Source organism: Mauremys mutica, chromosome 2 (assembly GCF_020497125.1).
Source record: "Mauremys mutica isolate MM-2020 ecotype Southern chromosome 2, ASM2049712v1, whole genome shotgun sequence".
In the NCBI taxonomy this organism is placed as follows: domain Eukaryota; kingdom Metazoa; phylum Chordata; order Testudines; family Geoemydidae; genus Mauremys; species Mauremys mutica.
Window position 1 is genome coordinate 83744617 of NC_059073.1, and position 25347 is coordinate 83769963.

Consider the following 25347-nt stretch of genomic DNA (forward strand, 5'->3'; position numbering starts at 1 on the left):
ATTTGAAACAAGAATGATAAATGGCTTAATAGGAAAAATTTAACACAGATTTTAAAACCACTCAAATTTAAAATTGTCTTATGACCCCAGTTAGGCTAAACGGGATTATTTCAGATCCTGCTACAGAAACAAGAAGTCAGGACCAGAAATTATAACAAGCTGTTTATTGACTGGAAAGCTTCTCTTCCAGATAAAATCATTAGAAGCCCAAGCGAGAACAACTACCTATTAAAAATTATACCAGTTGAAAGTTTAGAAAACATCTTTAAAAAAACAACAACTAAATAGCATATTAGATCAAATTTGAAGCAATTCAGGGTCAGGGTATAGGTACAGTTCACTTGCTTTTGTACAGAAAACTTATCTCCTGCCTCCCTGTGCACAACTCTTCTCCACACCCTTGATGCCCCGCCGTGCCACTCCTGAGCACCAGAAACTGACCCAGCAGCTGGTCCCCAAGTCCTTGGCGCAAATGGTCGGCGCCTAGAAATACTGCTCCTCCATGGTCCTCTTTTTCAGACACCTTGGAATCGGACTTCTATAGCTCCTGAAGGAGTAGGATCAGACGATCTGTGTCAACATGGGACTGGCACCCTTACCCGGAACCGGGACCTGCGCAATGGCAGCCCCCAACACAATGGCCATTTTGGACTCCCTCAGCTTTTCATCAAAACCAAGGTTGGAGACAAGGGTCACATTCCAAGGCAACACTGGTGGCCTCAGCCATATTCATACCCCCGCCAGTTTGCAGAGTTGATGCTGCAGGACTCTAGTGGAGGAGGGGAAGCTCATTTCATGAGCTTCACAACAAGCTGCACTGGATGTGGCTACCCATGTGATGGCTACAGGCATAGCCATGAGAAGGCTCCTGGCTCCAGGTCTTGGGCCTGCTGTATGAGGTCCAACAGACTATTCAGGACCTCCCATGTGAGGGTTCGGCTCTCTTTTCCAAGAAAAGAGACAGAAGGCTACATAGCCTAAAGGAATCAAGAGCCACTCTCAAATCATTGGGCCTCCATACTCCCGCTACATAGTGGAAACATTTTAGACCGCAACCTCCTCCGCGCTTCTACCAACAGAACCATCAGGATGATTCCCAGAGAAGGAACAGGAGTGGCAGGAAAAAGCCACACCCATCCTCAGGCCAGGGCTCTGGCCAACCCAAACCAAACGGGAGTGCACGCTCCTCTCACCTGTGCCAGAAAGCCCTCATGCTGTGGGACTTCTGTGTAGAACACTTGATACACCTGCAAGCATTGTACCTCTCTGGAGTACAGAATGAGTTGGCGGACTCTCTCAGCAGGTCGTTCCATGGCCACAAGTGGTCCCTTCGCCTGGACATCGTGAACTCAATCTTCTATTAGTGGCTTTTTCCCAGATAGATCTGTTCGCCACACGACACAACAGGAAGTGTCAGCAGTTTTGCTCCTTCCCGAATCACAGCCTGAGCTCTGTCGTGGACATGTTCCTCCTCCCAAGGGGAGACCATCTCCTATATGCATTCCTGCCCTTTCCTCTTGTTCACAAGGTATCTCAAGATATGGAGAGAAGCAGCTTTGGTGATTCTGATAGCTCCAGCCTGGCCCCACCAGCACTGATACACATCACTCCTGCAACTGTCCATGAAAGCTACAGTCACCTTGCTGCTCTTCCTGGACTTACTAACTCAGGATCACAGCCGTCTCCAACATCCAAACCTAGAGGCGCTGCACCTGTTATACCAATATAATAAAAACCAGCAGGATCTTATTAAGAGGGATAAGGAAAAGATGCCACATTTATTGCAAATATAATAAAGCAACAGATAAAAATAAACAACGTTCTTTGACTAATTCCTATTACTACTTATTCCTTATACACACACACACACACATATATATTCATTCACACAATCATTCATTCAGGTTCTGTATAGGTGTTATAGTTGCCAGCCTAGAAGTTGCTCATGCCAAGTTACTGGCCAGGTATCTTGGTCATGAGGATGGAGCCGAGTCTGTCAGATGCACCGGATCCTCCTGGAGGCTGGCAGCAGAACCAGAGAGACTCAAAGTCCTCAGTTTTTAGAGTCCATTTTTATAGGAATTAATTCCTATGTTAGTCTATGGGAACCGTTTCATCCTGCTGTTGCTGGCTCAATCAGCAGATGGCACATTCCTGGTGGCTCCACACTGTCTAAAGTGGCACATTCCTTCCAGGTGTTTGGGGTGGATCCCAGTTTACCCTCCGGGGGTTGTCTGGTGGTCCACTTGACACATTCTTCAGCAGATGGATCCCTTCTAGCTGGCACCTCCCTAACCATTCACATACATTCCATATCTTAGGCAGAGTTAACTAACGGCTTAAGGCTCACAGCAGGGGTGGTAACAGTGTCCACTTCAAGAACAAAGTCAATTAACTTGTTTGTAAGTTTTACATAGTAATAGAGTGTATCTTCCTGTGAAAGATACAATCAATGTTTTCTGCAGACAGGAGCTTACAAGTTTTAACAGAACTAAAAGATTTTTGTACTTGGTGAAACTGGGGGGTCACTGTCACTTGGGGGAAATCACTGTTAGTACCTTCTTTAATATCCCTACACACCTCATGGCATGGAAACTTCATGGCTGAACCCAATGGAGCTCTCCTGCTCAGACTTGGTTAGGCAAGTCCTCCTGGGCAGTAGAAAGCCCTCCACCAGGGCTACCTACCTTGCTAAGTGGAACAGATTTTCAATCTGGTCAGTGCAGCATCATCCATCCCCAATGCTCCCCTCTGTGCCACTTATATTAGGATTATCTCCTCCATCTCAAGAAGCAGGGCTGTCCATGTCATCAATAAGGGTTCACTTGGCCACCATCTCTGCCTTTCATCCAGATCTAGAAGGCCGCTCGGTCTTTGCCAATTGTTTCCTTAGAGGGCTTGACAGGCTATGCCCGCAGGTCCAGCAGCCTGTCCTAGCTTGGGACCTCAATCTGATCCTTTCAAGACTCATGGGACTTCCCTTTGAACCTTTAGCAACATGCTCCCTGCTCCATCTCTTATACAAGATAGTGTTAACCTCAGCCAGGAGGGTGTCTGAGCTCAAGGCCCTGACTTCAGAGCCCCCTTACACTGTGTTCCATAAGGACAAGGTCCAGCTCAGACCTCACCTGGCTTTCCTCCCAAAGGTTGTCTCCCAGTTTCACATCAACCAGGACATCTTCCTCCTGGTATTCTATCCTAAACTGCACTTGAGTAGCAGGGACAAACACTTCACTCATTGGATGTCCATAGAGCACTAGCCTTCTACATCGAGAGAACAAAACTTTTCTGAAACTTGGTGCAGTTATTTGTGGCAATGGCAGACAGAATGAAAGGTCGTCCTGTCTCTTCTCAACGGATTTGGTCGTGGATCACGTCATGCATTCAGGAATGCTACAACCTGGCAGGGTTCCCTGCTCCTTTGATCACTGCGCACTCCACCAGGGTTCAGGCCTCTTCAATAGTGTTCCTGGCGCAGGTTCCCACCCAGGAAATCTGCAGAGCAACGACATGGTCTTCCGTTCACTCTTTCACCACTCACTATGCAATCACCCAGCAGGCCAGAGACAATGTGGCCTTTGGAAAAGCAGTGCTCCAATCAATGAACGATTCAGACCCCATCTCCTGAACTTGAGCTTGTGAGTCATCTGATTGGAATGGCCATGAACAAGCACTCGAAGGAGAAAAATGGTTACTCACCTTCTCGTAACTGTTCTTCGAGATGTGTTGTTCATGTCCATTCTAATACCCACCCTCCTACCCCTCTGTCGGAGTACCTGGCAAGAAGGAACTGAGGGGGTGCCAGGTCGGCAGGGCTCTTTATGAGTGCCATAAAGGTGTGACTCCTCGGGGCACCCAGACCGACCCGACAGATGCTGCAATGGGAAAATCTTCTGGCTACCATGCACATGCGCGCACACACACACCTGATTGGAATGGACATGAACACATCTCAAAGAAGTTACGAGAAGGTGAGTAACTGTTTTTTTCTGTATTGTAGTTTAAATGAATTACTCGAAGTTCTGTATTAATATGCTTAGTAAGGAATCTATTTGTCAAAAGACATTTCCTGAAACTTTTTTGGTGTCTGCATCATTGTAGACATAGTTGCTGACAGCTATTTTGAAATAAAATTACCAAAATAATTGAAATGTGTGATTATATTGTGGTATTTTGATAAAATATGCAGAATTTGAAATAGTGTGCAGAATAAATTTTTTTGGTGCAGAATTTCCCCAGGAGTAATCAATGCTCTGGTTCTTATGAAAGAGAAGAGGCAGCTGGCAATAGTCACTAAACCGTTGGAAAAATCCAAGTTTAAGAGGTGAGATTACTCAAGGCTTCTTGGTGGTTGATGTAGCAGCCACCCGGTCATGGTGTTTTGTGTAAATGATGCTGACACAATTTAGTCCCATCTGGAACACTAGTTCCAAGTGATCTGTTGCTGACAAGGCTTTTAGGACTAACTCAAAGCACTGCAATGTCTCAACAACATACTACACAAGAATACAGCCACAAGAGTGCAAGTTTTTACTTCACCATTTATTTTCCAACAGGAAGAGCACTTGCACAGCACACTGTGAGAATGTCACACACTGCAACAATATATCTTGCCTGGTAACAAGTACCATTACAAAGGGCAATAAAATAAATATACAAAAAGTGATTTAATCTTCAGGATTTTCTAATTCATACCACGCCATTCAATCAGCTCATCTTCTAAATGCATTGTTTCACAGAAATAAATCTTTTGACAGACTGTAATTCTAGTGAGGTCTAGACAGGTTAAAAAGTTTTATATATAAAATATATAAGAAAAGATTAAATACTTTTTAGTCAAAATGTCAATGAAACGCATAAGCGCTTTCTTGAGTTCTAATTTCTACTTCAGTAGGAGAAAAACCTCAACACATGTTCAACTTTATTTCTTGCCTCAGTTCCATTGTGTAATAAATCAATTGTGATAATCAGCTTTGGTTCTGTTAAGATTTCTAATTTGACTTTAGTTGAATCAGAAGTGTCCAAAGTACAACCCAGAGTTTCAATATAGGCTGAATGAAGAGGATCCATTTTGATTCAAGCTGTACTCTGAAGGATTTCTATAGTAAAGATAAAGATGACAGCTATCTGCTCCATTTTATGTAAACTGAGCGCAGCTAGCAGGAGACCCTGACGTGTTGCCAACTCAGCCCCCTGGACAGTTCAGGCTTGCTCCCCACCATGTTGCATGCAATTATATTTAGACTGGCATCTTAAGCCATATTCCATTTACGTGAAGGGGGAAAAAAAAAAGTGATTTTAAAACACGTGAAAGATGGTTATATTAAGAAATCAGATTTTTGTGACGGCTGTCCATAATAATTTAATTTTTGTTTGTTTTAAATGTGGAAAAATGGGCTACACCTATATTGTGTATAAACAGATATAGAATCTTAAACCAGATAGGATGATAGGGACTATTGCTCTTCCATACCATTTATACTGTAGCCACTACTAATCTGGAATCGTCAATTTAAAAAAAATTGAAGACATTTAAGCTCTAAATCATGCAAAATATGATTAACTCAGCTACAATAATCTAATGTAACTTAAAGGTTCGTTAAATCATCAGAACATTAGATGTGGTGACATTCTATTCTCACAGTGCCATTCTAAAATCCCAAGAGCCTGCCTTGCAGGCCAATGTAAAAAAACACAAGCACCAGGGTACACTCATTGTGTTTTCCTTTTTGGTATTCCAAGACAACCACAGATTTCCTTGTCTTTGGAAGGTGACCTTTACCACTGCACTAACATGGTCAGAAGCAGCAAACTTGTTTCTTTTAAAGCAGTTATGCATTCAGTGCTATTCATTGTATATTATTGGTGGATCTCCATCACTTGAAAATGGTGACTTCTTTCCATGTTTCTGCACATGATCTTCATTCATTTTTTCCAAAGCTTCAATCTGTAAGATAGAAATAAATCCACTCTGAAGTTTTTATAAAAACTGGGCCTGTAAGCAAGTGCTTCAAAATATTGTGTTAAAACAGCTAGTTTACAGGAGTAAACTAGTTCACACATTATGATCCATTTCCTGAATATCTAACGCTCGCAATGGTTCAGCCACACTAGCTTTAATCAAGGGTGTGATATGCAAAGTTTAGGAGATTTTAAGCAGCATCTACCTTGAGCAAATTAATGGAACAGAAGTATATACAAATGCTTTCAGGTTCAGGGACAGGGTTTTTTGAGGGGGGGCATCCCCCAGAGTCTAGACTGTGTCCAGATTTCCCCCAAAAGCACTTAAGTGTTAATTTTCTCAAGCCTAAAACACCACTGCTGTATCTCAACTCCCCCTGAAGAGTGGTGGTGGAAGTTCCAGAGTAGCCTCATGCTGATGGGACAGCCCACCCCAGCGCACCCGATGTCAATGGTACTAGCAGAGCAGTAAATAAAGTCACAGTCAAGTGCTTTACATGATTAAAATAGTACAGTCCTATTCTGTTTTGGTCTGCAGCCTGTAAAGAGCTAGTGTGGGGCACTACTTTCTCCAATACTCATAGAAGAGAAGACAAAGAAATTGAGAGAAAAGAAGGAATGTAAATAGGGAGATAGGGACACCAGTGTGAAGCCCCACTAACAGCTTGGAAGTTATGGTTTGAAGCTTACAGAGGGGCTATCCAATTAGTCTTTGGAAGATCATATTGTGTAACAACATTCACATATTAATGCACCTCTCCCTATTATGGCAAATCATAAAACAAAGGATTTTGTAGGAGAACGCCAAAACCATCTTACAACTCAATGAAGCATGGACACTTACCAGCATTTGACAATGGAGAAAAACTGAAACAACACTGGTAGCAGTTCCCTAGAATGTTACATTGTGTCTTATTTCTCTCCTTCTTTAGCTGAGCACACTGGTCAGAACTAAAATTTCTCACCCCCTACATGTTTCTACATTAATACGGAAATACAGTTTTATGGCTGGGACCAGCATGGGTCTGCACTGCTAGGGCCTATCAGGACAACTCTCCAATGCTTTACTACTACTAAGTGCCCTTTTACCTAGTAACTCAAGAATGCTTGAAGACATTAAACATCTATCTATATACACACATCCCCTCTCCCTGCTTAAGACATTTCCTGCTTAAAAACATCTCCCACTTCATCTGATATTTTTTAGAATGTAATTGATATGACATTAGGACACATTTAAAAGAAATGAGTTACAGCCAAAATTTAAAAAATAAATAAAATCAATCAGGAAGTAAAATGTGGCTTTAGAAGTCTAATTTTAGGATCCTAACTTTTTGAGGATCGTAGCACCATAAGCTTTATTTTTAGGTTCTAATCTTTTGCATTTAAAAATGACTGAAAATAAGCAATAAAAGTTATATCTTTTTTTAAACAGCTTCTTTGTCCTTGCGTGACCCCACTAGTATTTTTCTTAAAAAAAACCTTCATTCAGTGGTTTAAGAAACATTGTGACTTAATTAAAACGACCTCAGTTATATGTAAGATAACTGGTGTAATTTGTCTGTATCAGCTTCTGCTATTGCTATTTCAACCTAGAAAAAATCAGAATTTAAAAAGCTGGAGATTTATGTTTACTATAGTTTCACCAGCTATCCTAACAGGATTAGTCATAACAACTAAGAATGTTGAGGAAATAGGATTGTGGCTGGCCGCTAGCTAGCTGACCTTAATTTACTAGTATTAGGTATCACCCACAGAGAGAATCTTACCTCAGCTAGGAAATCAGCTTCATTGTCAGCTGCAATATTTAAACCTGAGACAGCATTGAAGAGCTCCCGTTCATTAAGTGCTTCTGATACACCTCCCTTCAGGAAGAACTGTTAAAAATGAAAGACTGTATTACAGTGTCTTTGTAATCAGAGTTTATAAAATAGTACACGCGGTGCATGTCACAAACTACAATTACTAATCAGATATGGAAGTAGCACTTAAATTTGACTCCGCTCCACCTTCTCCATCCCCCCCCAAGACAACCAAGCAACATGATCCAAGAGCAGGTTTCAATTCTAGAAGCACCATTTTATTCCTCTCTAGTGCTGAATCTCACTCCAATATGGTCTTCCTGTATCTAAACACATCACTCAGTGTTTACAAGTGATCATTTCCAAAACTGAATTTGATGATTTTATCAACTTCATATATTTAAAAGTCTGTTCCCTGTCCCCAGAAAAAGCCTTTTACATCAAAGTTTAAAAAAAAAAAAAGCAAGCAAGCAGAGGTCACTAACTGCAGAACCCCTACCTGTGAAACATTCCTGCAGTCTCTGAACAAAAACTCAAGTCCATGAGGATGGGTTGGCTCCACAGATTGACTTACATCAATTAACCAGACCTAAAGTAAACAGAGAAATGTACTGGTTCACAGTGCAGACAGACACTCAACATTAAATACACCTTTTTTTCTACTTTAAGAATATGCTCACCTTTCCCTCATGCCATAGCATGTTGTACTCACTCAGATCAGCATGAACAAGTGAGCACTCTTTATATAACTGTTGCATCATCTGCGAGAGGTAAGAAAAATGAACAATTAAGCAAAGAATACTTGTTTGAGTGGTAATTAGTCAGCACTGTTTGTACATCCAGGGTAAAGCAAAGCATTTTTTCCATCCAACTAGTAGTCACATTTCAAGTTTACATGCAGTTGGCTAATGTGAGGAATTGTGACTTCACATCTTTTATTCCTGTTAAATAGAAACTAAATGTTCAGAATTTCAAGGAAAACAGTTATGCTAAAGAAAAACATTAAGACTTGTGAACTTATCTGAACTCTGTCAACCAGTCCAACTGCAGTAGACAGATAGGCATGTTTAGACAACTCTTTTACCTCATCCTCTATCGAACAGATAAGCACTCACTGATGACTTTTCACCGAGTCATGACATTAGAAATTACACAAAATGAATTAAAGTTGAAGTTCAACAGTGAGAGTCCAAATACTTCAACACTAAGTAGGAGAAAGACACCTCTAGATTCAATCTTACATTGTTCATTCTGGGTTTATGAATCTGCATTATATCTGCAGAATGTCAACTGAGTTCCTTTGAGCAAGGACCTCATCTTCCTTTGAACAGTGCCCAACACCGACTAAATTCAGTTTAAACGACATATGTGTAGCTCCACAAGTTTCAGGGTTTAACTGCAAGGAATCCTTAGTTTCTACCTAGCTTTTCTCACTATGACTACAGAAAAACAAGTCATAAGAGTGATTTGAGTGTAAGTACACACAGCTGATAAAATATTTGATCCAGCTGAAGTGGGGAATAAGCAACTAAGTATTTACAATTGCAGGTCAAGGGCTATAATTTTATTCTTTAGCACTCACACTGATGGGTATATATCAGACTGGTTGAGACAGTTAAAGGACTTTAGAGTAAAGTCCTCCATGTTTTGTTTTTTTAAAACCAGAATAACTTTCATCTCACCTTAGTTACCCTCACACTTCCCTCTCACCCTCCAAACAAATCAACAAGACAGTTTGGTTAATGGAGCTACTTAAATGTTACTTAGCAAAGGTATATTAGAGAGATTAAAAACGATAATACAAGTATTCATACAGGACCAGACGAATTCAGCAGACACACTCACTAGATCACTAATATTCTTTACTCCTAAGGGAATTCTGCACCAACAAATTAAAAATTCTGCGCACAATATTTTAAAATTTGTCAAATTGTATTTGTCAATAAATAAATGTGGAAGCTCCAGCATGGTGTGGATAGGCAGGCAGGCTCAACCTGGCAAGATCCAAGTGTGGAGGGGCTTAGTGTGTGGGGGGGATCTAGTTGTGGGGTGAGAGGGCTCTATGTGGTACAATCTGGATGCACAGGAGCTTGCTGGTGGGTTCTGAGTGAAGGGGCAATGGGACTCTGAACAGGGGGTCCAGGTGAAGGTGGTTGGGGCTCGGCAGGATTGTCTGGGTGCAGAGTGGAGAGTCTGGATGTAGGGGGGTGAGGCTCAGCAGGGTGGAAGTGCCAAATGCACAGAGGTTGGGCAGATTGCGGGGGGGGGGGGAACAGTTCCCTGTAGTGATCCCCTCCCCAGCACTGAGAAGCGATGGGGGCAGGAGCGGGGCGGGGAGGGGGAAAAGCTTTGTGCAGCCAGGAGAGATTTCTGGGGATGGGTCTGACCCAGCACTGGCTCCTTGCAGGGGAAGAACAAGTCTCATCTTCCCCTGCTGCCAGCCTAGTGAGGAGTAGCATCTGAGCCCAGCACAGGGTAGGAGCCACCAGCCAGAATGTCCCTAGCCTCCCTCCCCTGTGGCGATTACCTCTCCACCAGTTGCTCCGGGCACGTGAAATGACGTGCTTACACTGCTAGGGAGGGGCACATGACCGCTCTTGTGGCTTCCATTTGCTTTCCCGTCAGAAAGTCTTTTTTTGCAGGGAAGCAAAGAATCTGCAGGGGACATGAATTCTGCGTACACACGGTGGCGCGGAATTCTCCTCGGAGTAATTCTTCCAAAACCTGGGACCTTTGACCTGGAATAGCAGTTTTCTACCAACCGCCAGTTTGCCACCACTCAGCATTAAGTTTGTTTTCTATCCAAGTTAATTCCAAGTCTTATTTTTCCTCTCATGCATCATTTCTGATTTATCCTCATTTATTCATATGCCCCAAAATATACCTATTGCAAAACATTGCTGATATGGAGGTCCAGAGGTTTTATATATTGTGAAGAATATATATATATATATATATATACATACACACACACACACACACACACACACACAAATTGTCATCTATACTACTCTCCCAGGAATTGTTACCAGAACGTTGGGTAAAGACATCAGCATCATCTTACATGAAGAATTTGATAGTAGGCCTTTTTCATGTCTTCACTACTGAGTTTTACTTCCTTCAGTTTAGGAGCTGGAACTTGATCCTGGCCAATGAAAGACATGACCAGGATGTGTTTCTTAAGCATAACCACTTGTGGACAAGGGATTCCTGCTTTCTGCATTCTGTAGATCAGAAGATAGATATTATTGCAAGAGTAAGTCAAAAATTCATACTAGCTCTTCTCTGGTGCGAAAACATTTTTTCGAGCTTATTCTGGATCAATGTAGTAATTCACATAGAATATACATAAAAGCATTGGAAGCCATACAGTGGATTCCAAAAACATTATGCCTTGAAGGCTACAAACCTTTTGGTTTCATTTTAGATTGTAATTTTCAGAGGTAAACGCTAGTGGCTTCAAAGACTTGATTACAATAGAGGTCTGGCAACAATTTAAAATGACCAACAGACACTTTTACTTGAAAGATTTCCCAATCTACAAAATACATGTGCTCAGTTATACAATCCTGAGCTTGAAAGCATATAGGGAATAAGGAAGGACTGAACATTTGTAGTATCTCAACTGTATGAATTAAAATGATATGTAATAAGATGTGAGAGTTGGAGCACACATGTGCATCAAGGCCCCCACATCAAAGTAGGACTTTACAGTGATGTAGCAAAGCTTCCTTGAAAAATAGGGGGGAAAAGGTCAGACACTAATACCAATTATACTGGTTTTGTACCTTGTTAGATTGTGCATTTCTTTCTCTGCCCACATACGGATAACCTTCCGTGGATTCAGTTTACTGAAGCGATCTTTAAACCTGTAGTCATCCTTAATATATTTGTCACGGTTCTTGAATTCATTAAGGGTAGTTTTAAATACCTTTAAGGCACATTCTGGAGGTACAGCTTTATCATCCTCATCCGTTCTTATGATTGAAAAAAAACCAACATAGAACAAAAATTAAATGTTTAATCTACATCTAGGTCTCTAGCACAATCAATTGAGTTTGTTTGTTTGTTTCCAGTAGCTGCTTGGGGCGGCCAATGGTGAGGGGCGGCACGTCCGCCTCTTTGGCGGCGGGTCCCTCACTCCCTCTCGGAGCGAAGGACCAGCCGCCGAATTGCCGCTGAAGACTGAAGTGGCGGTAGAGCTCCCACAGATCACGACTCCCCCCCCCGCTTTTCTTTTTGCTGCTTGGGGCAGCAAAAATCCTGGAGCCGGCCTTGTTTGTTTCTAAAAAAGGTGTTTTAAGATCATGCAGAAACAAAACACTGAATATAACGTTGAAGTTAAGTCCATGAAAAGACTGCAGAGTTCCCTGGCTAAACTTGGTTCTTAAACCAATTCTAGTATTAATAGCTTGTGAAGGACTTCAATTATGAAGACCAAAAGTTTATCAAGTAGGCTTATTATCCATTTCTAGAATGAAATGGAACTGATACAGTTTAAATATTACTTGGTTAAATGCAACATCTGTAAAAGGTGAAATGTGGAAATCATTGTATGTCCAATCACTCAATAGCCCCTTTTTTACAGTTTACTTTCTTCCCTCTGTTGATGTTTGTCTGTACAGTGGACAGAGTTGAAACCCAGGTTAAGATTTTAACTCCACTTTTACATAACATTTTATGACAATTATGGAGCTATCTATAATAATTTATGAATACTGTAGGCCTGGTTATTGGGATGATGTTTACTATATGAATATATTTCTTATATAAATATATTGGTTTATTCTGGAACACAGGGAGGAAGGAGAAGGATGGCTCAAGATACCTACTTATCAGCAAACATTTAAGAGTTAAGGGACAATGCCAGAACAATTAGCTTTCCTGGTTCTGTCTCCAGTCAGCCTATGAAACTGGTTTGAAAAGGAAAGGCCAAACCCCAGATGCAGGAGAACAAAGAACTCTAGCAGGGTTAAAGGACCGTTCAGGCACCTGTAAGAACCTATGACTGCCTACATCACCATCAGGAATTGTAGCACTTTATGTAAGAGACCTAATTGTTGATATCAGTTTTAAAATCCTCTAACACTTTCTTTCTCTTGCTAAATAAAAACAATTGTTTTAAGAAGACTGTTTGGTCACTCTTCCACTTGCTCCCAAAGGGAAGAAATGCAGATGTCTAGCTGGACCTGCTGGGTTGAATAAGTGGTTGACACAGACCAAGTACTGCACCCAGATCCCAGCCTGAGTGGGATAATGGCAAGAAAAAAAAAAAAAGACAGGTAAGAGCATGAGGCCTAACACTGAAGGGGGGCCCAAAACAAAGACACATATACAAGCCTATGAAGGTTTATACTTAAAGTTTTATGTTAATTTTCTAGGCTATTTTTGGAGAAGGAAAATATCAGGGATTTTTTTTTTAAATGTACTTTTTGGCTTTTTACAATTAATCATTTTATATATATATATATATATATATATATATATAAATATAAATATAAAAACTTCAACTAGGGCTGTAAAAGGTGAAACAGGTAACTGGTAAGCATTAGGCTTACCAGTTAACCAACCTTAACCGTTAACCCCAGCGAGGCCCCTGAGAGCTACATCGGTTAACCGTTAACCAGTTAAATGATGATCAGTTAACTTTTTTAACTGCTATTTACATCCTTTACTTCAGGGACAAAGATATTGTAAATACACATAAAAATCTCAGAATTCAAAAACCCAGACCGCTCAAGTGTTTTGCTGCTTCTTCCCATTTTCGTATCATCTCACCATTAAGGCCAGTGTTAGTAACTGATCACCACTCTGTGTTAGCAACTCGTCACACCTGACATTCACTACCCCTCACATACTGCTGTCATGATATTTATTTAAAAGGTGATGTGATTATATCGTTTGAAATCTACCACCACAATGGTCATTAATGTTGCTGTGAAATGTGTGTAACAACTTTGTAGGTGAAATTATGGATATTCTCTGATATACCCTGAAGACTAAACAGACAAGAGTGACAAAAACAGGTTTCTTCTATACAAAAGGGAAAGAAAATATGGGGGCAGATGCCCTGTCTAGGAAAGAGGGCTCTATGTATTAACACTATATAAGGACACATTGATATCATGCTTTACAGTCTTTGTCCAAACAAAAGGGAGAAACAGGTTTTACCCAGACAGGAGGGAAGGCAGCTATCTACCTGACTCCAATGAATGAAATTAAGCCAGGTGCGACTAAATACAATGGAAGATGTATTTACATAGAAATCAGCAGGGTGATGGGAAGAGAAGAACAGCATGAAGTCATTCTGCTGCTTGAAACAAGGTCATTGAACTTCAAGAAATATAAGCAAAGACAGAAGCCATCTTTCACATCCATTACTAGACAGACAAGGAAAAAGAGCTGTTGGAAGCTGAGAAAGATGGGTCCTTCAACCAAGGGGGCAGGGATTAAAGTCTCTGGAAAAACTGAATATATAGGAGAGAGACCTGCTTAAGCAAAACCAGCATTTTGTACTTATGTGGAAGGTCCTGACTGAGGGAAAGTCAGCCAGGGCTGGGAAGAAGGAAGACTGGTGATAGACACCATCTTGAACAAAGCCTGTATACCTTGTTAGACTAAATTTTAGACTTGTAGATGCATTTTTACCCACTTTTATTTGCTTACAACTACCTCTATTTTTATTTCTTTTATTTGGCATCATTCAGCCTATGTCCTATTGTTAATAAATTTGTTTTATTTTTACTATAAACCAACTCAGGGCTGTGCTTGAGGGAAGCGTGTATTCATCCCAGCTAATAAGCTGCAATGTGCTCTTGTCTCTTTAAAGCAGAGGTTCTCAAACTGGGTTATTACGTGGGGATTGCGAGATGTTAGCATCCACCCCAAACCCCGCTTTGCCTCCAGCATTTACAATACCGTTAAATATATTTAAAAGGTGTTTTTAATTGGTAAGAGGGGTCACACTCAGAGGCTTACTTTATGAAAGGGGTCACCAATACAAAAGTTTGAGAACCACCGCTTTAAGGGAACAAACGAACCTTATCTCTCTCGCAACTTGCCAGAAGAGAGCTGGGCATTGCAGTGCCCATAATTTTGGGAAAATTCAGTACTGGGAGCGCGTTGGGGTCACCTTGCTGGTTGTAACCAAGGCTGGTGAAAGCCAGAGTGGGGTTGCAGAGAGGATGCTGAAACAGGGCTGTCTAGCGCACTGACACACACCCAGGGTGTGACCTGCATGCTTGTATACTCGCTGAGAGAGCTCCCAGGCTGGGAGCTACAGCACAAAGCACTATAAAGCACCCCAGGGTTGCAGAGCAAGTAGTGACAACCCCTTTCTGGTCTGGATTGCACCCCAAAGCATGACAATCACACACTTACTTCCCTCCATAAGCATGAAAAACAACAGATTCTTTTCCTGTGCTAATGCAGCCAGTGATGGTCTCCAGTATCCCAGCATTGACCATCTTGTACAAAAGTAAACGTGTTTTAGGATCCACTGCTTTCTCCTACAGGAGAAAGGGAGAAAAAGTAAACATGTGAATGATTTATCTAAATTCATTTAAACCTAGTGGTGGTTCTGATTATTTAGAGGATAATACCCTTTCCATCTGATTTGAATTAACTGGCAAAATGTGTTCTCATGAACAATCTAGGAGAAAAAGCATAAGTAGGTTGTTCTTGTTTCTACACTTTAGCAGAACACCTCTTATCTCAAGACTTATTTTACTTAACACTGTTTTTTATAGATTGTAAGCTCCTTGGGACAAGGACCACATCTTTGCTGTTATGCACAGAGAAGAGCATCATCAGCATTTCATATTGCACATTTCATCTTTGAGTCTCAAAGAGCTTTACAAACGTGAAGCCTGAATACCTCAGAGGTGTTTAGGTATTATACCCATTTTACTGACTGACAACACTGAGATGGACAGCTCTTTTAACCTCTCTCTAAATTCCCATAACTCAGTGGCAAAAATCAAGACCACCACGCTAGAATTCCCCCCCACACCCTTCCAAAAAAAATCAACTGTTTCAACCAATCAGGAATACCAATTGGTTTTCTAGATGACAAGTTGAGGGAGTTCAAACAGCAACCTATCTTCTTGAAGCTCTAGTTATGAAGATAATTTAAAGTAGTATAATCCAGGTATCTAGGATTAATCCCTTCTTTTCTCAGGATTTCTATAACTAAGTTCTAATGGAAATTCCAGAAATAGTTGCGAAGCAGATGATCAGCTCCAAGGTATTAAAGATATAGAAAGCCCAAGCAAATTGGTAATAACTTGATTACTCTTATTTTGGGAAGCCTATCAAAATATTGCATGCATTTATATGGCAGCTGTGACCACAGTATCTGAGCACAATACACATGGCTTAGATGAAGGCAAAGAGTTTCCCACTATAGGAGTTAATACAATACAACCTTATCCAGTAATCCCCATGTCAAACGTTGCTCATTTGGTTTAGTCAAAATGGATTACTCTTTCTAAAATGTATCAAAATGATATGCAAGTTGGTATGGAAGGCTTGGGATTTAAAATGGCTTAGCACCAAGACATACAGCGGTAGAATGCTCCTTCTTCTCATGGAGCCTGGCACTTCGACGTTCCTCAGAGTATGCATGTTGCTTTAAGGCATTAAATACTTGATTGGATAGTTTTAAATCCATTCCAATTCCATCGCCAACCTGGAAATCAGGTCCAAACTACAAAACAGACGAAGTATTTAAAAAATAATACTACTACTTGAGAAAGACAAAGATACAGCAAATGAACAAGATTTTGATTCCAATATTCAAGAACTATCTTTTATAATGCTTAGCTTCAGAACTGGAAAAGTGGCTGCTTCAGTTAATGGCTTCTGTGACAGCATTCCACCAAGCAAGTTTTACAGGGTGCTAACAAAATGTTCCAATATAATTTTAAATCAAGAGCTAAGCAATTGCTCTCACTCACTCTGTAAGTAGATTACTCATCATTTACCCTATAAAGATAGTACTGGCGTGCATTTCCTTCTTTCCAATATTTTCTGATACAGCTATGTTAATATGCAAATATTTATTGCTGTGGATAGACAGTGTAGAATGCTGGCTTATAATTTAAGTGATTAAGACTCAGTTTCCCTGACTCAGGTAAGGTTTTTTTGGTTCTGTTTTTTAAATCATTTGGATTACATGACTGGCATGTTTACCGGTGTAAGCTTAATGATTTTTCCCCTCTTATTACTGAACTTGCTGGTATATTTGGGCTAAAGTAATTTCTGTACATAAACATTTTTGTATCACTTACATACAACAGTTTAGAAATAAAAAAAGTTCAGTTTTCCACCAATACTTACCTCTATCAAAAAATTAATCCAAATGTTTCACAGTCTTCATTTAAAGGACAGTTAGAATAACATTCTGCAGCACACAAACATACATTTCTCTAAAATCCTCCAAATATTGATTGACTTAAGGCATTTATACATATTATGCTTGCACACACAAGATGGACCTTACATTTTCCATTCGAGCAGTATTCTTTCTTCCACATACAACCTCATCATGTTTGGTGGTAATTTCTTTTCCTTTTCCTATAAAGCCCTTTTTTGGAGTAGTGGTGGGTTTATCTGCCGATAGTGAATAATATAAGTCAAAGTTTATGTATACACAAATATAAGTGTAATATATTTGTAACTATTCCATGATGCCTACAATAGGCAAATCAATTAAATTAATTAAAAATGTAAAAAAGCAAACAAGAGTCCCTTCTGTGAAGCATTCTGCACACTTCGTGGACTTCTAAAATAATACATCCTATGTTACAGTCTGGCACATACTCTAGGAAGGAATAGATGACAGACACATATGTCTTCCAAACAGGTAATCTCAAATACCCAGCTATTAAGACTAATCAACGTGTTCTATGCTGCATATTGGCCACTGAAATCTTCATTACAATGTACTGCCTTGATAACACACCCACCCACCTATAGGCAACCTAATTTTTAATAAATAAGAACTTTACAAAGGGCACATGTAATCAGAGACCAATATATTAAAAATAGGAGCCTAAAGTTAAACTCCTAAATTAAATAATAAAGAACAAACAAACAAACAAACAGCATGATTTTCAGCAGTGCCAAGTACCCAATGTCTCTCATTTCTAATTTCAGGCTCTCATTTTTGAGAATCTTGGCCTATATAGTACATTTTGTACACACAGTAAATTCAATCAATACCTGCTCTATAGGGATCATGACGGGTATCCTGCCAGTCAACCTCATCTTCTGAGCTGTCACTATCCTCATAGGGATGGACCTTTCGGTAATTTTCAAAGGATATGGAGACTTGGGAAACAAAACAAATTAGAAAGTTTGTAATTAACATGCATTCACCACTACCTCACAGCTCAGTCAATTCAAACAGGTGTCATAAAATAAATGTACTTGTTTGTCTAACAAGACTGTCATGTCGGATGGTAGTACCTTTGCTATCGCCATTGAACTTTTTTTCTTCACGTCTAAGCTGTGCATCATACTCCCTGTCAAACTCCATTTGCAGCATCTGGGCTAGCATTAGGTCACTGGAAGTGTCAGTGTTTTCTCCTGTAATAAATGGCCCTTCGGCAACACTAAGCACAAAAAAAAAAAAAAAAAAAGGAAATAAAAGTTCTGTTAACATAGTAAACACACAGTCTTGTATCCCCATAACTTATTCCAGACTGAATACAGAATCTTGGAGAAACTGCATTTAAATGCAAAACTTCTCAATAATTAACTATGGTTAAGATTTTGTTATGCTTATTTTAATGAAAAGTCACAGATATGTGAATTTTTGTTTCTTGCCCACGACCTAAGCCCATGACCTGTCTGACTTTTACTAAAAATAATGGGGGATAATGCATCCCTTTTAGGAGTCTGATTTGTCTTACATACCCCAAGTCTCACCTCACTTAGAAGTGCTTGCTTACAAAATCAGACATAAAAATACAAAAGCACCACAGCACACTATTACTGAAAGATTATTCTCTCATTTTGTCTATATGAAATTTTAGTTTGTACTAACTTTGCTACGGCTTTTTGCAAAACTAGGCAAATATCTAGATGAGTTGATACACCCTGGAAGATCTCTGCGTACCTCTGGTTGAGAGCTACTGGTCTAAAAAGCCCTCTCCACGAAAGTAGTATGAACTGGGAGAGAACAAGATTATGAGTGGATCTCATGAAGAGATCCACATGATTCAGATACTGGAGAACCACTGGAATAGGTGTTTTTAACAATAAATTTCTAGAGGAGCTACCATAAATGGACCAAGGAAAGGGTGACAGAGAGGAAAATATTTACTATGGTACAGTAACTACACACCTTTACTTAAGATACCATGTAGGAAGACCTATGATGACTCGGCAATCATCAAGATTACTAACCCAACATTTAAGTTCAAAGGTGATTAACTTACGTAACCACCTCAGGAAAAGCAACTTTTTCTTCTTCCAGTTGCAGCTCTTTTGCCAACTGTTCACTCATCACATCAGCAAGAGAGCATGATATTGCTGTATGTTTAGGGGTTCCCCATGGACACTGCAAAGAAACAGTCTGTTGAAATATGGCAACTAGATATACAGGCTACTTTCTTTGTTAGTACAGTTAAACTACTAATAGGTTCAGCGCAAACTGATGTAGTCTTGATTTCTCTTTCTTTCACAGACTCACAAATACTGTTAGACTAAAGTACAACAGTACTCCTTTAAGTGACCACCATAAGGTAAATAGGGAAGAGGGCAGTGCCAATACTTCAGAGGATTTGGATTGTTAAAGAATATATTCACAACACAGTATGTTGTAAGAGCCACCTGATAATAGCAGACAATCAGAACTGGGAATTTCTGTAAAACCTCCCTTTTGAGAAAGTTATGTGAACAACACTTCGGGGCTGAAGTTTACCATATTTTCTCTCAGCTCAGGATTCCCCCCAAAAATTTGGAAAAATTATCTGTTCAAACATTTGAATGACAAAAGTTAAATATATCTTTGAATATTGAGTTATAAATGTGCAAAATGCATTGGTTCAGCCAAGTCTCCAAGTTAAAACAGTTTGAAAGGTCACAGTGAAACAGTAACAATTAAAAGTTGCATACTGATTGGTAATGAAGTCCACTGGGCTGGGCTACCTCTAAGAAGGGAGAAATTAGCTCATAAGTTTAAATACTTCGTAGACTTCAAGCACCAAATCCTGCGAATACAGCCATTTGCACCTGAATGTAGTCCAACTGAAGTCTTCCCGTGTGGATGCAATTTCAGGCACTTTTACATCCAAGATAGTGTGTCCCAGTAAAGAAATCTGTTATTTTCAAGAACTGTATTTCATCTATATCGCCAACACTGAGAACAATTTTTAAACTGGCCACCAACTCACTCTAGAGGTTTTATTAGAGATAGTATTGCCATAGCACGGCACCTACAGAACTTGATCAAGTCAGGTCCACATTGTGCTAAGCACTAAACAGAGCAAAATTCATCTTAAAAAAGTAACTTACTCTAAGGAAAAACATTGAAGTTAATATCTATTTTTTTTAAATCCAGTAGAATGTGTTATACATTTCTCAGCAACATATTTTTTTAGACTGAAACAAAATGAAAACTAGAGAGCAGACTTGTTTGTTTCAGTAACAGATATAACACATTCCTTCAAAACTAAAGGAGACATCTCTGAGATGAAACCAAAAAAGATTTCATAGGTCTAAATTCTGGATCCAATGTGAATTTTGTCACTGACTTAAATGGGGCTAGAGTTTTGCCCAGAATCAAGGTTTAAGTGCACTGACCCACCTGTCAGGGGTCCAACAGGAACATTAGCTAGCAAGCAGTAGGCTGAACAAGAACGTGTCAGCAGTGAACTGAAATTGATTTCAGGCTGCAGTGGAATAGACAAAGGTCTGCTCATCAGTTTTGGAAACCAACTCTGAGCCCTTTTTTTTTGCTGAAAAGATTTGAGTATACTCTTAATTTCTTCAGGCAATTTAGAGTAAAGTATTTGAGCACTAAAAATGTTAAAAGATGTTTATTTCATCTATGTGCATTTCTCATCGCCATGCACATAGTCTGCTGAGTTAGAGCTCAATATGCCTTGACATGTCCTTCTGCATATCTACAAGCATATGTCATTACAGTGAGGACAAAGTTAGTAAAGGCCAAAGTAGATCACCATCTTTCAGAGTTTAATACAATAGGTCAAGACTGGTTAGGACACATTGTATCCAAATTACATTCGGGAAAAGGTTTCAAGCCAAAGACAAAAACTGATTTCTACATGTCTGTAGCAGTTAGATGTCCCACTTTAGGCTATGCTAGCAGGTTTGAGACAAGTTCTAGTTCTTTCCTGGCACCTGAGAGTGGACCCCAAGGCTAAATTTCTTCACTTCTAAGAGGGAACAGTTTAATAATCCCATCAGAGCAGATACACAGTAATGGAGAGGTATAGCATATGTTCACCTAAAATGAACTCTACCATTGGCATGCCAAATTTTAACTCAAGTACCAAATGGATCTATTGGTAGATGTCGTCATGCTTAATACTTACATGGCACATACTACATTCAAAGCACCATGCAAACATGAATCCAATTTGAACCCTAGTGCATTAGATGTGAGAAGAGAAGTGAAAAATGACTTGCCCAAGGCCTTGCAACAGTTAGGACATAGAAGCTCCTGGTTCTCAGACCTTTCCTCAGGACCATGGTGTCTTCCACTACCTGTCTTGATGGTCTTTGTTCCGGGTAGTCCAGATCTGAGCTTCCCAGATACAAACTCACAAATGTAACCTATAAAACCCTCCCTGCTCCTCCCAGCACAGATTGAAGGCAAGCCCTAGCAACAGCCTATTGTTTAACTTTGTTGTGGTGTTTCCTTCCTAGTTAAGGGCGGGGAGAGAGAAAGGGGAGTTTTTAGGGCATCTGCCTTAACACTGTATCAGAACAATATCATACAAGAAATCTGGAGAAACAGAAGTCAGATGAAATTTAATAGTGCAAAGTCATGCACTTAAGGACTAACAACAAGAATTTTTGACATAAGCTGTGGATGTATCAGTTGGAAGCAACAAAGGAGCAGAAAGATCTGAATGTACTGGTCAATCACAGTATAATGTGATCAATGTGATGTGGCAATGAAAAAGGATAGCGCAATCCTAACATGCATCAGATGAGGTATTGCCAGGGAACAGGGAAGTGTTATTACCATTATACAAGGCAATGATAAGCCCTCATCTGGAATATTATGTGCAGTTCTGGTCTCACACATTTAAGAAACATTAATTTAAAAGGGGACAGGTAGCGAGAAGGGCTACTAAAATGATCAGAGAAATGAAGAACCTACCTTACGAGAGGAGTCTTAAAAAGTTAGTCTTATTTAGCCTAACATAACAAAAGCTCAGGGGAGATATGATTTCTCTCTATAAATACATTAGAAGAGTAAACAAGTGGGGGAGAGGAGTTATTTAAGTAAAGGACCAATGTTGGCATAAGAACAAATAGACATGAACTAGCCATCAATAAGTTTATGCTAGAAGTCAGATGAAAATTTCTAACCATCAGAAGAGTGAAGTTCTGGAACAGTTATCCAAGGGGAGCAGTGGGGGCAAAAAACAAAACAAAACCCTCACCTGTTTCAAGACTAAACTTGATAAATTTATGAAAGAGATAGTATGATGACATTGCCTGGAATGCTATGTGGCCTACCCATGACTGCTATCAACAAATATCTCCAATGGCTACAGAAAGGAAGGGCTTCAAGCAGTGGTGTGCTGGAGCCGGTTCGCACCGGTTCACGGGAACTGGTTGTTAAATTTAGAAGCCCTTTTAGAACCTGTTGTCCCACGTGGGACAACCGGTTCTAAAAGGGCATTTAAATTTAACAAGTGCTCCCTGCTGCGGCCCCAGCTCACCTCAGCTCTGCCTCCGCGTCCTCCCATGAATGCTCCGCCCTGCTTCTCCTCCCCCCCTGCTTCCCGTGAATCAGCTGTTTGTGCGGGAAGCCTGGGAGGGCTGAGAAGCAAGCAGGCTTCCCGCTCAGGCCCAGGAAGACAGAGCTGAGGTAGGGGTAGAGGGAACGAGGAGGGCCATGCGCCCGAGCCAGTCCCCGGCCGCCCGGCTCCAGCCGCGCGGGTCCGGGCACAGCTGCGGCCACGACCCCACCTACCCGGATGCGGCCCCCCAGCTCCGGGGCTCCAGCCGCCTGGCTCCTGCTGTGGTGCAACGTGGCCCGGCTCCGGTAGTGTGGGTCCGGGCATGGCGGCGGCCGCAACCCCACCTACCTGGATGCCCAGCTCCGGACGCAGCCCCCCCGGCTCCGGCCTGGCCCCGTGGCTCCAGCCGCCCAGCTCCTGCTGTGGTGCAACGTGGCCGGGCTCCGACAGCGCGGGTCCGGGCGTGGCGGCGGCCCTGCATCCCCGGCTGCGGCCCTCCCCGACTCCGGCCGGCCAGCCGCCCGGCTCCAGCCCCGTGTCCCTGGCCCCATGTCCCCAGGCTCCCGGCCCCGTGTCCCCAGGCTCCATCTGCGCGACTCCTGTCCTGGCCCCACGTCTGGCTGTGGCTGGACTGTAGCGCCGCCAGCCACATCCAGGCAGTGTGGTAAGGGGGCAGGGAGGGGGTGTTGGAGAGAGGGCAGGGGAATTCGGGAGTTGGAGGGGGGTGGACAGGGGTTGGGGCGGTCAGAGGGCAGGGAACAGGGGGATTGAATAGGAGCAAGGGTCCCAGCGGGGCAGTCAGAAAGGATCAGGGGTTGGATGGGGCGGTGGGAGGCAGTCAGGGGCAAGGGTTCCAGGGGCAGTCAGGGGACAGAGAGAAGGGGTGGTTGGATGGGGCAGGGGTCCCGGGGGGCCATCAGGAATAAGAGGAGAGGTTGGATGGGGCGGTGGGGGGCAGTCAGGGTACAGGGAAGGGGGGGTGGATGGGGCGGGGGGCATCAAGGAACACGGGGGGTTGGATGGGCCATGACCCCCTCGTGGGGTGGGCCACGACCCCCTCGTGGGGTGGGGAGGGAACCGATTGTTACAATTTTGGCAGCTCATCACTGGCTTCAAGTACTACAGAATATTCTTTCCCACATCTGTCTGGTGGGTCTTGCTTACATACTCAGGGTCTATCAGCTCACCATCTTGGGGAAAATTCCTTCCTGATCCCAAGGTCAGATTGACAGAAACCCTGGAGATTTTTTTTACCTTTCTCGGTAAAGTGGGGCACAGATTACTTACTGGTCTGAACTAGAGTATATGGTGGATTCTCTATAACTTGAAGTCTTTAAATGAAGATTTGAGGACTTCAGTGACTCAGCCAGAGGTTATGGGTGTATTAGGACGCCAGACTAAATGATTATGATAGTCCTGTCTAGCCCTAAAGTCTATAAGCCTAAAACCTCACTCGTCCCTAGAGAGGAAGAGCAGCTTTGGCACAGCTCAGGGAGGGACCCTGGAAACACCAGCCCTAGGAACTGCCTGGGGCCCGCCATCCGCGAGCCCTAGGAGGCGGCGATGAGGGAGGCCCCCACCCCCGGACCGTCCTTCCCCGCAGGGCCCGGGTCAGCCCTGGGCGTGGGGCGGTCGGTCAAATCCGGCCGCGCTAGTTAGGAGGGGGAAGCGGAGCCCGGAGCCGCCGCCTACGGTGACTCATCAGCGGCTCCTTGCGGCTCTGCGGAACCGGACTCTCCCCTCGCACGCAGCAGAAACGCCTGGGGCAGCGCTTCCCGCGGGGAAGGGGACTCAGCACAGGACCGTCGCCACCCGGGGGAGCCCCTCACGGTACCGCCCCTCACCTTGTTCTGCCACGCGGGGCTCGGGCCGGTCTCGGGGGCGGCGGCGGTGACTCCTACCGGGTCCATCTGCGCATCCAGAGAGCGGGGCGGCGGGCGGGGGACAGACACGGCGCGCTGGGAAGGCGGCGGCGGCGGCGGCGGGCGGGGGACAGACACGGCGCGCGGGGAAGGCGGCGGCGGCGGGCGGGGGACAGACACGGCGCGCGGGGAAGGCGGCGGCGGGCGGGGGACAGACACGGCGCGCGGGGAAGGCGGCAGCGAATGAGGCGCAGCGATGGCAACGGGGCTGAAGTCCGGGCAGCTGGCAGCAGCGTCAGAGACACAATGAAACCAGCACTTCCGGCTTCGCCCCACTTCTCTCTCCACCTGACCTTCAGCTCAGACTTCCCATTGGTCGAGGAAAGTACTTCCGTTGTTCTGACACGCCTACTGGCAGTGATGTCATCGACCTCTCCGTCACCGACGTTCCACTTCCTACTGCTCTGCTCCGCCCTATGACCCCTCCCTGGGAGCTGCCCATCCCCCAGAGCCTGCCACGGAAATCTAAGCGTGGGGGGCTGTGGCACTAGCCCCTCAGTACAGGGCGGGGGCAGCAGGGGTAGAGGGCGGGTAAAGGAGTAATGGGGAATTTGAAGAGTTCCCCCAGAGCCTGAAAACAGAAACTCTGCCCACAGAAGAAGTGGGTTTTTTTACCCTTGAAAGCTTATGACCAAATAAATCTGTTAGTCTTTAAGGTGCCACCGGACTCCTTGTTATTTTTTCAGAGACGGGCACAGTACAACGCCCTTAGCT

General features: G+C 42.6%; 1 protein-coding gene across 2 annotated transcripts; it reads right to left on the reverse strand.

Annotated features, from left to right (window-relative positions):
- Positions 1 to 4523: 4523 nt before the first annotated feature.
- RIOK3 (RIO kinase 3) lies at positions 4524 to 24937 on the reverse strand. Of its 2 annotated transcripts, XM_045005135.1 has the most exons (13): positions 24556 to 24937; positions 19208 to 19329; positions 18234 to 18379; positions 17988 to 18095; positions 17266 to 17375; positions 16327 to 16470; positions 15144 to 15271; positions 11552 to 11740; positions 10828 to 10987; positions 8444 to 8524; positions 8263 to 8352; positions 7731 to 7838; positions 4524 to 5947 (listed from the first exon to the last, which is right to left on the reverse strand). In XM_045005135.1, exons 1-13 carry the CDS (start codon positions 24619 to 24621, stop codon positions 5846 to 5848), a joined length of 1554 nt encoding a protein of 517 aa, XP_044861070.1. In that variant the 5' UTR covers positions 24622 to 24937; the 3' UTR covers positions 4524 to 5845. The 2 variants fall into 2 exon arrangements, with proteins under 2 accessions (XP_044861070.1, XP_044861071.1); XM_045005136.1 differs by lacking the exon at positions 24556 to 24937 and having other exon boundaries at positions 19216 to 19311.
- Positions 24938 to 25347: the final 410 nt, after the last annotated feature.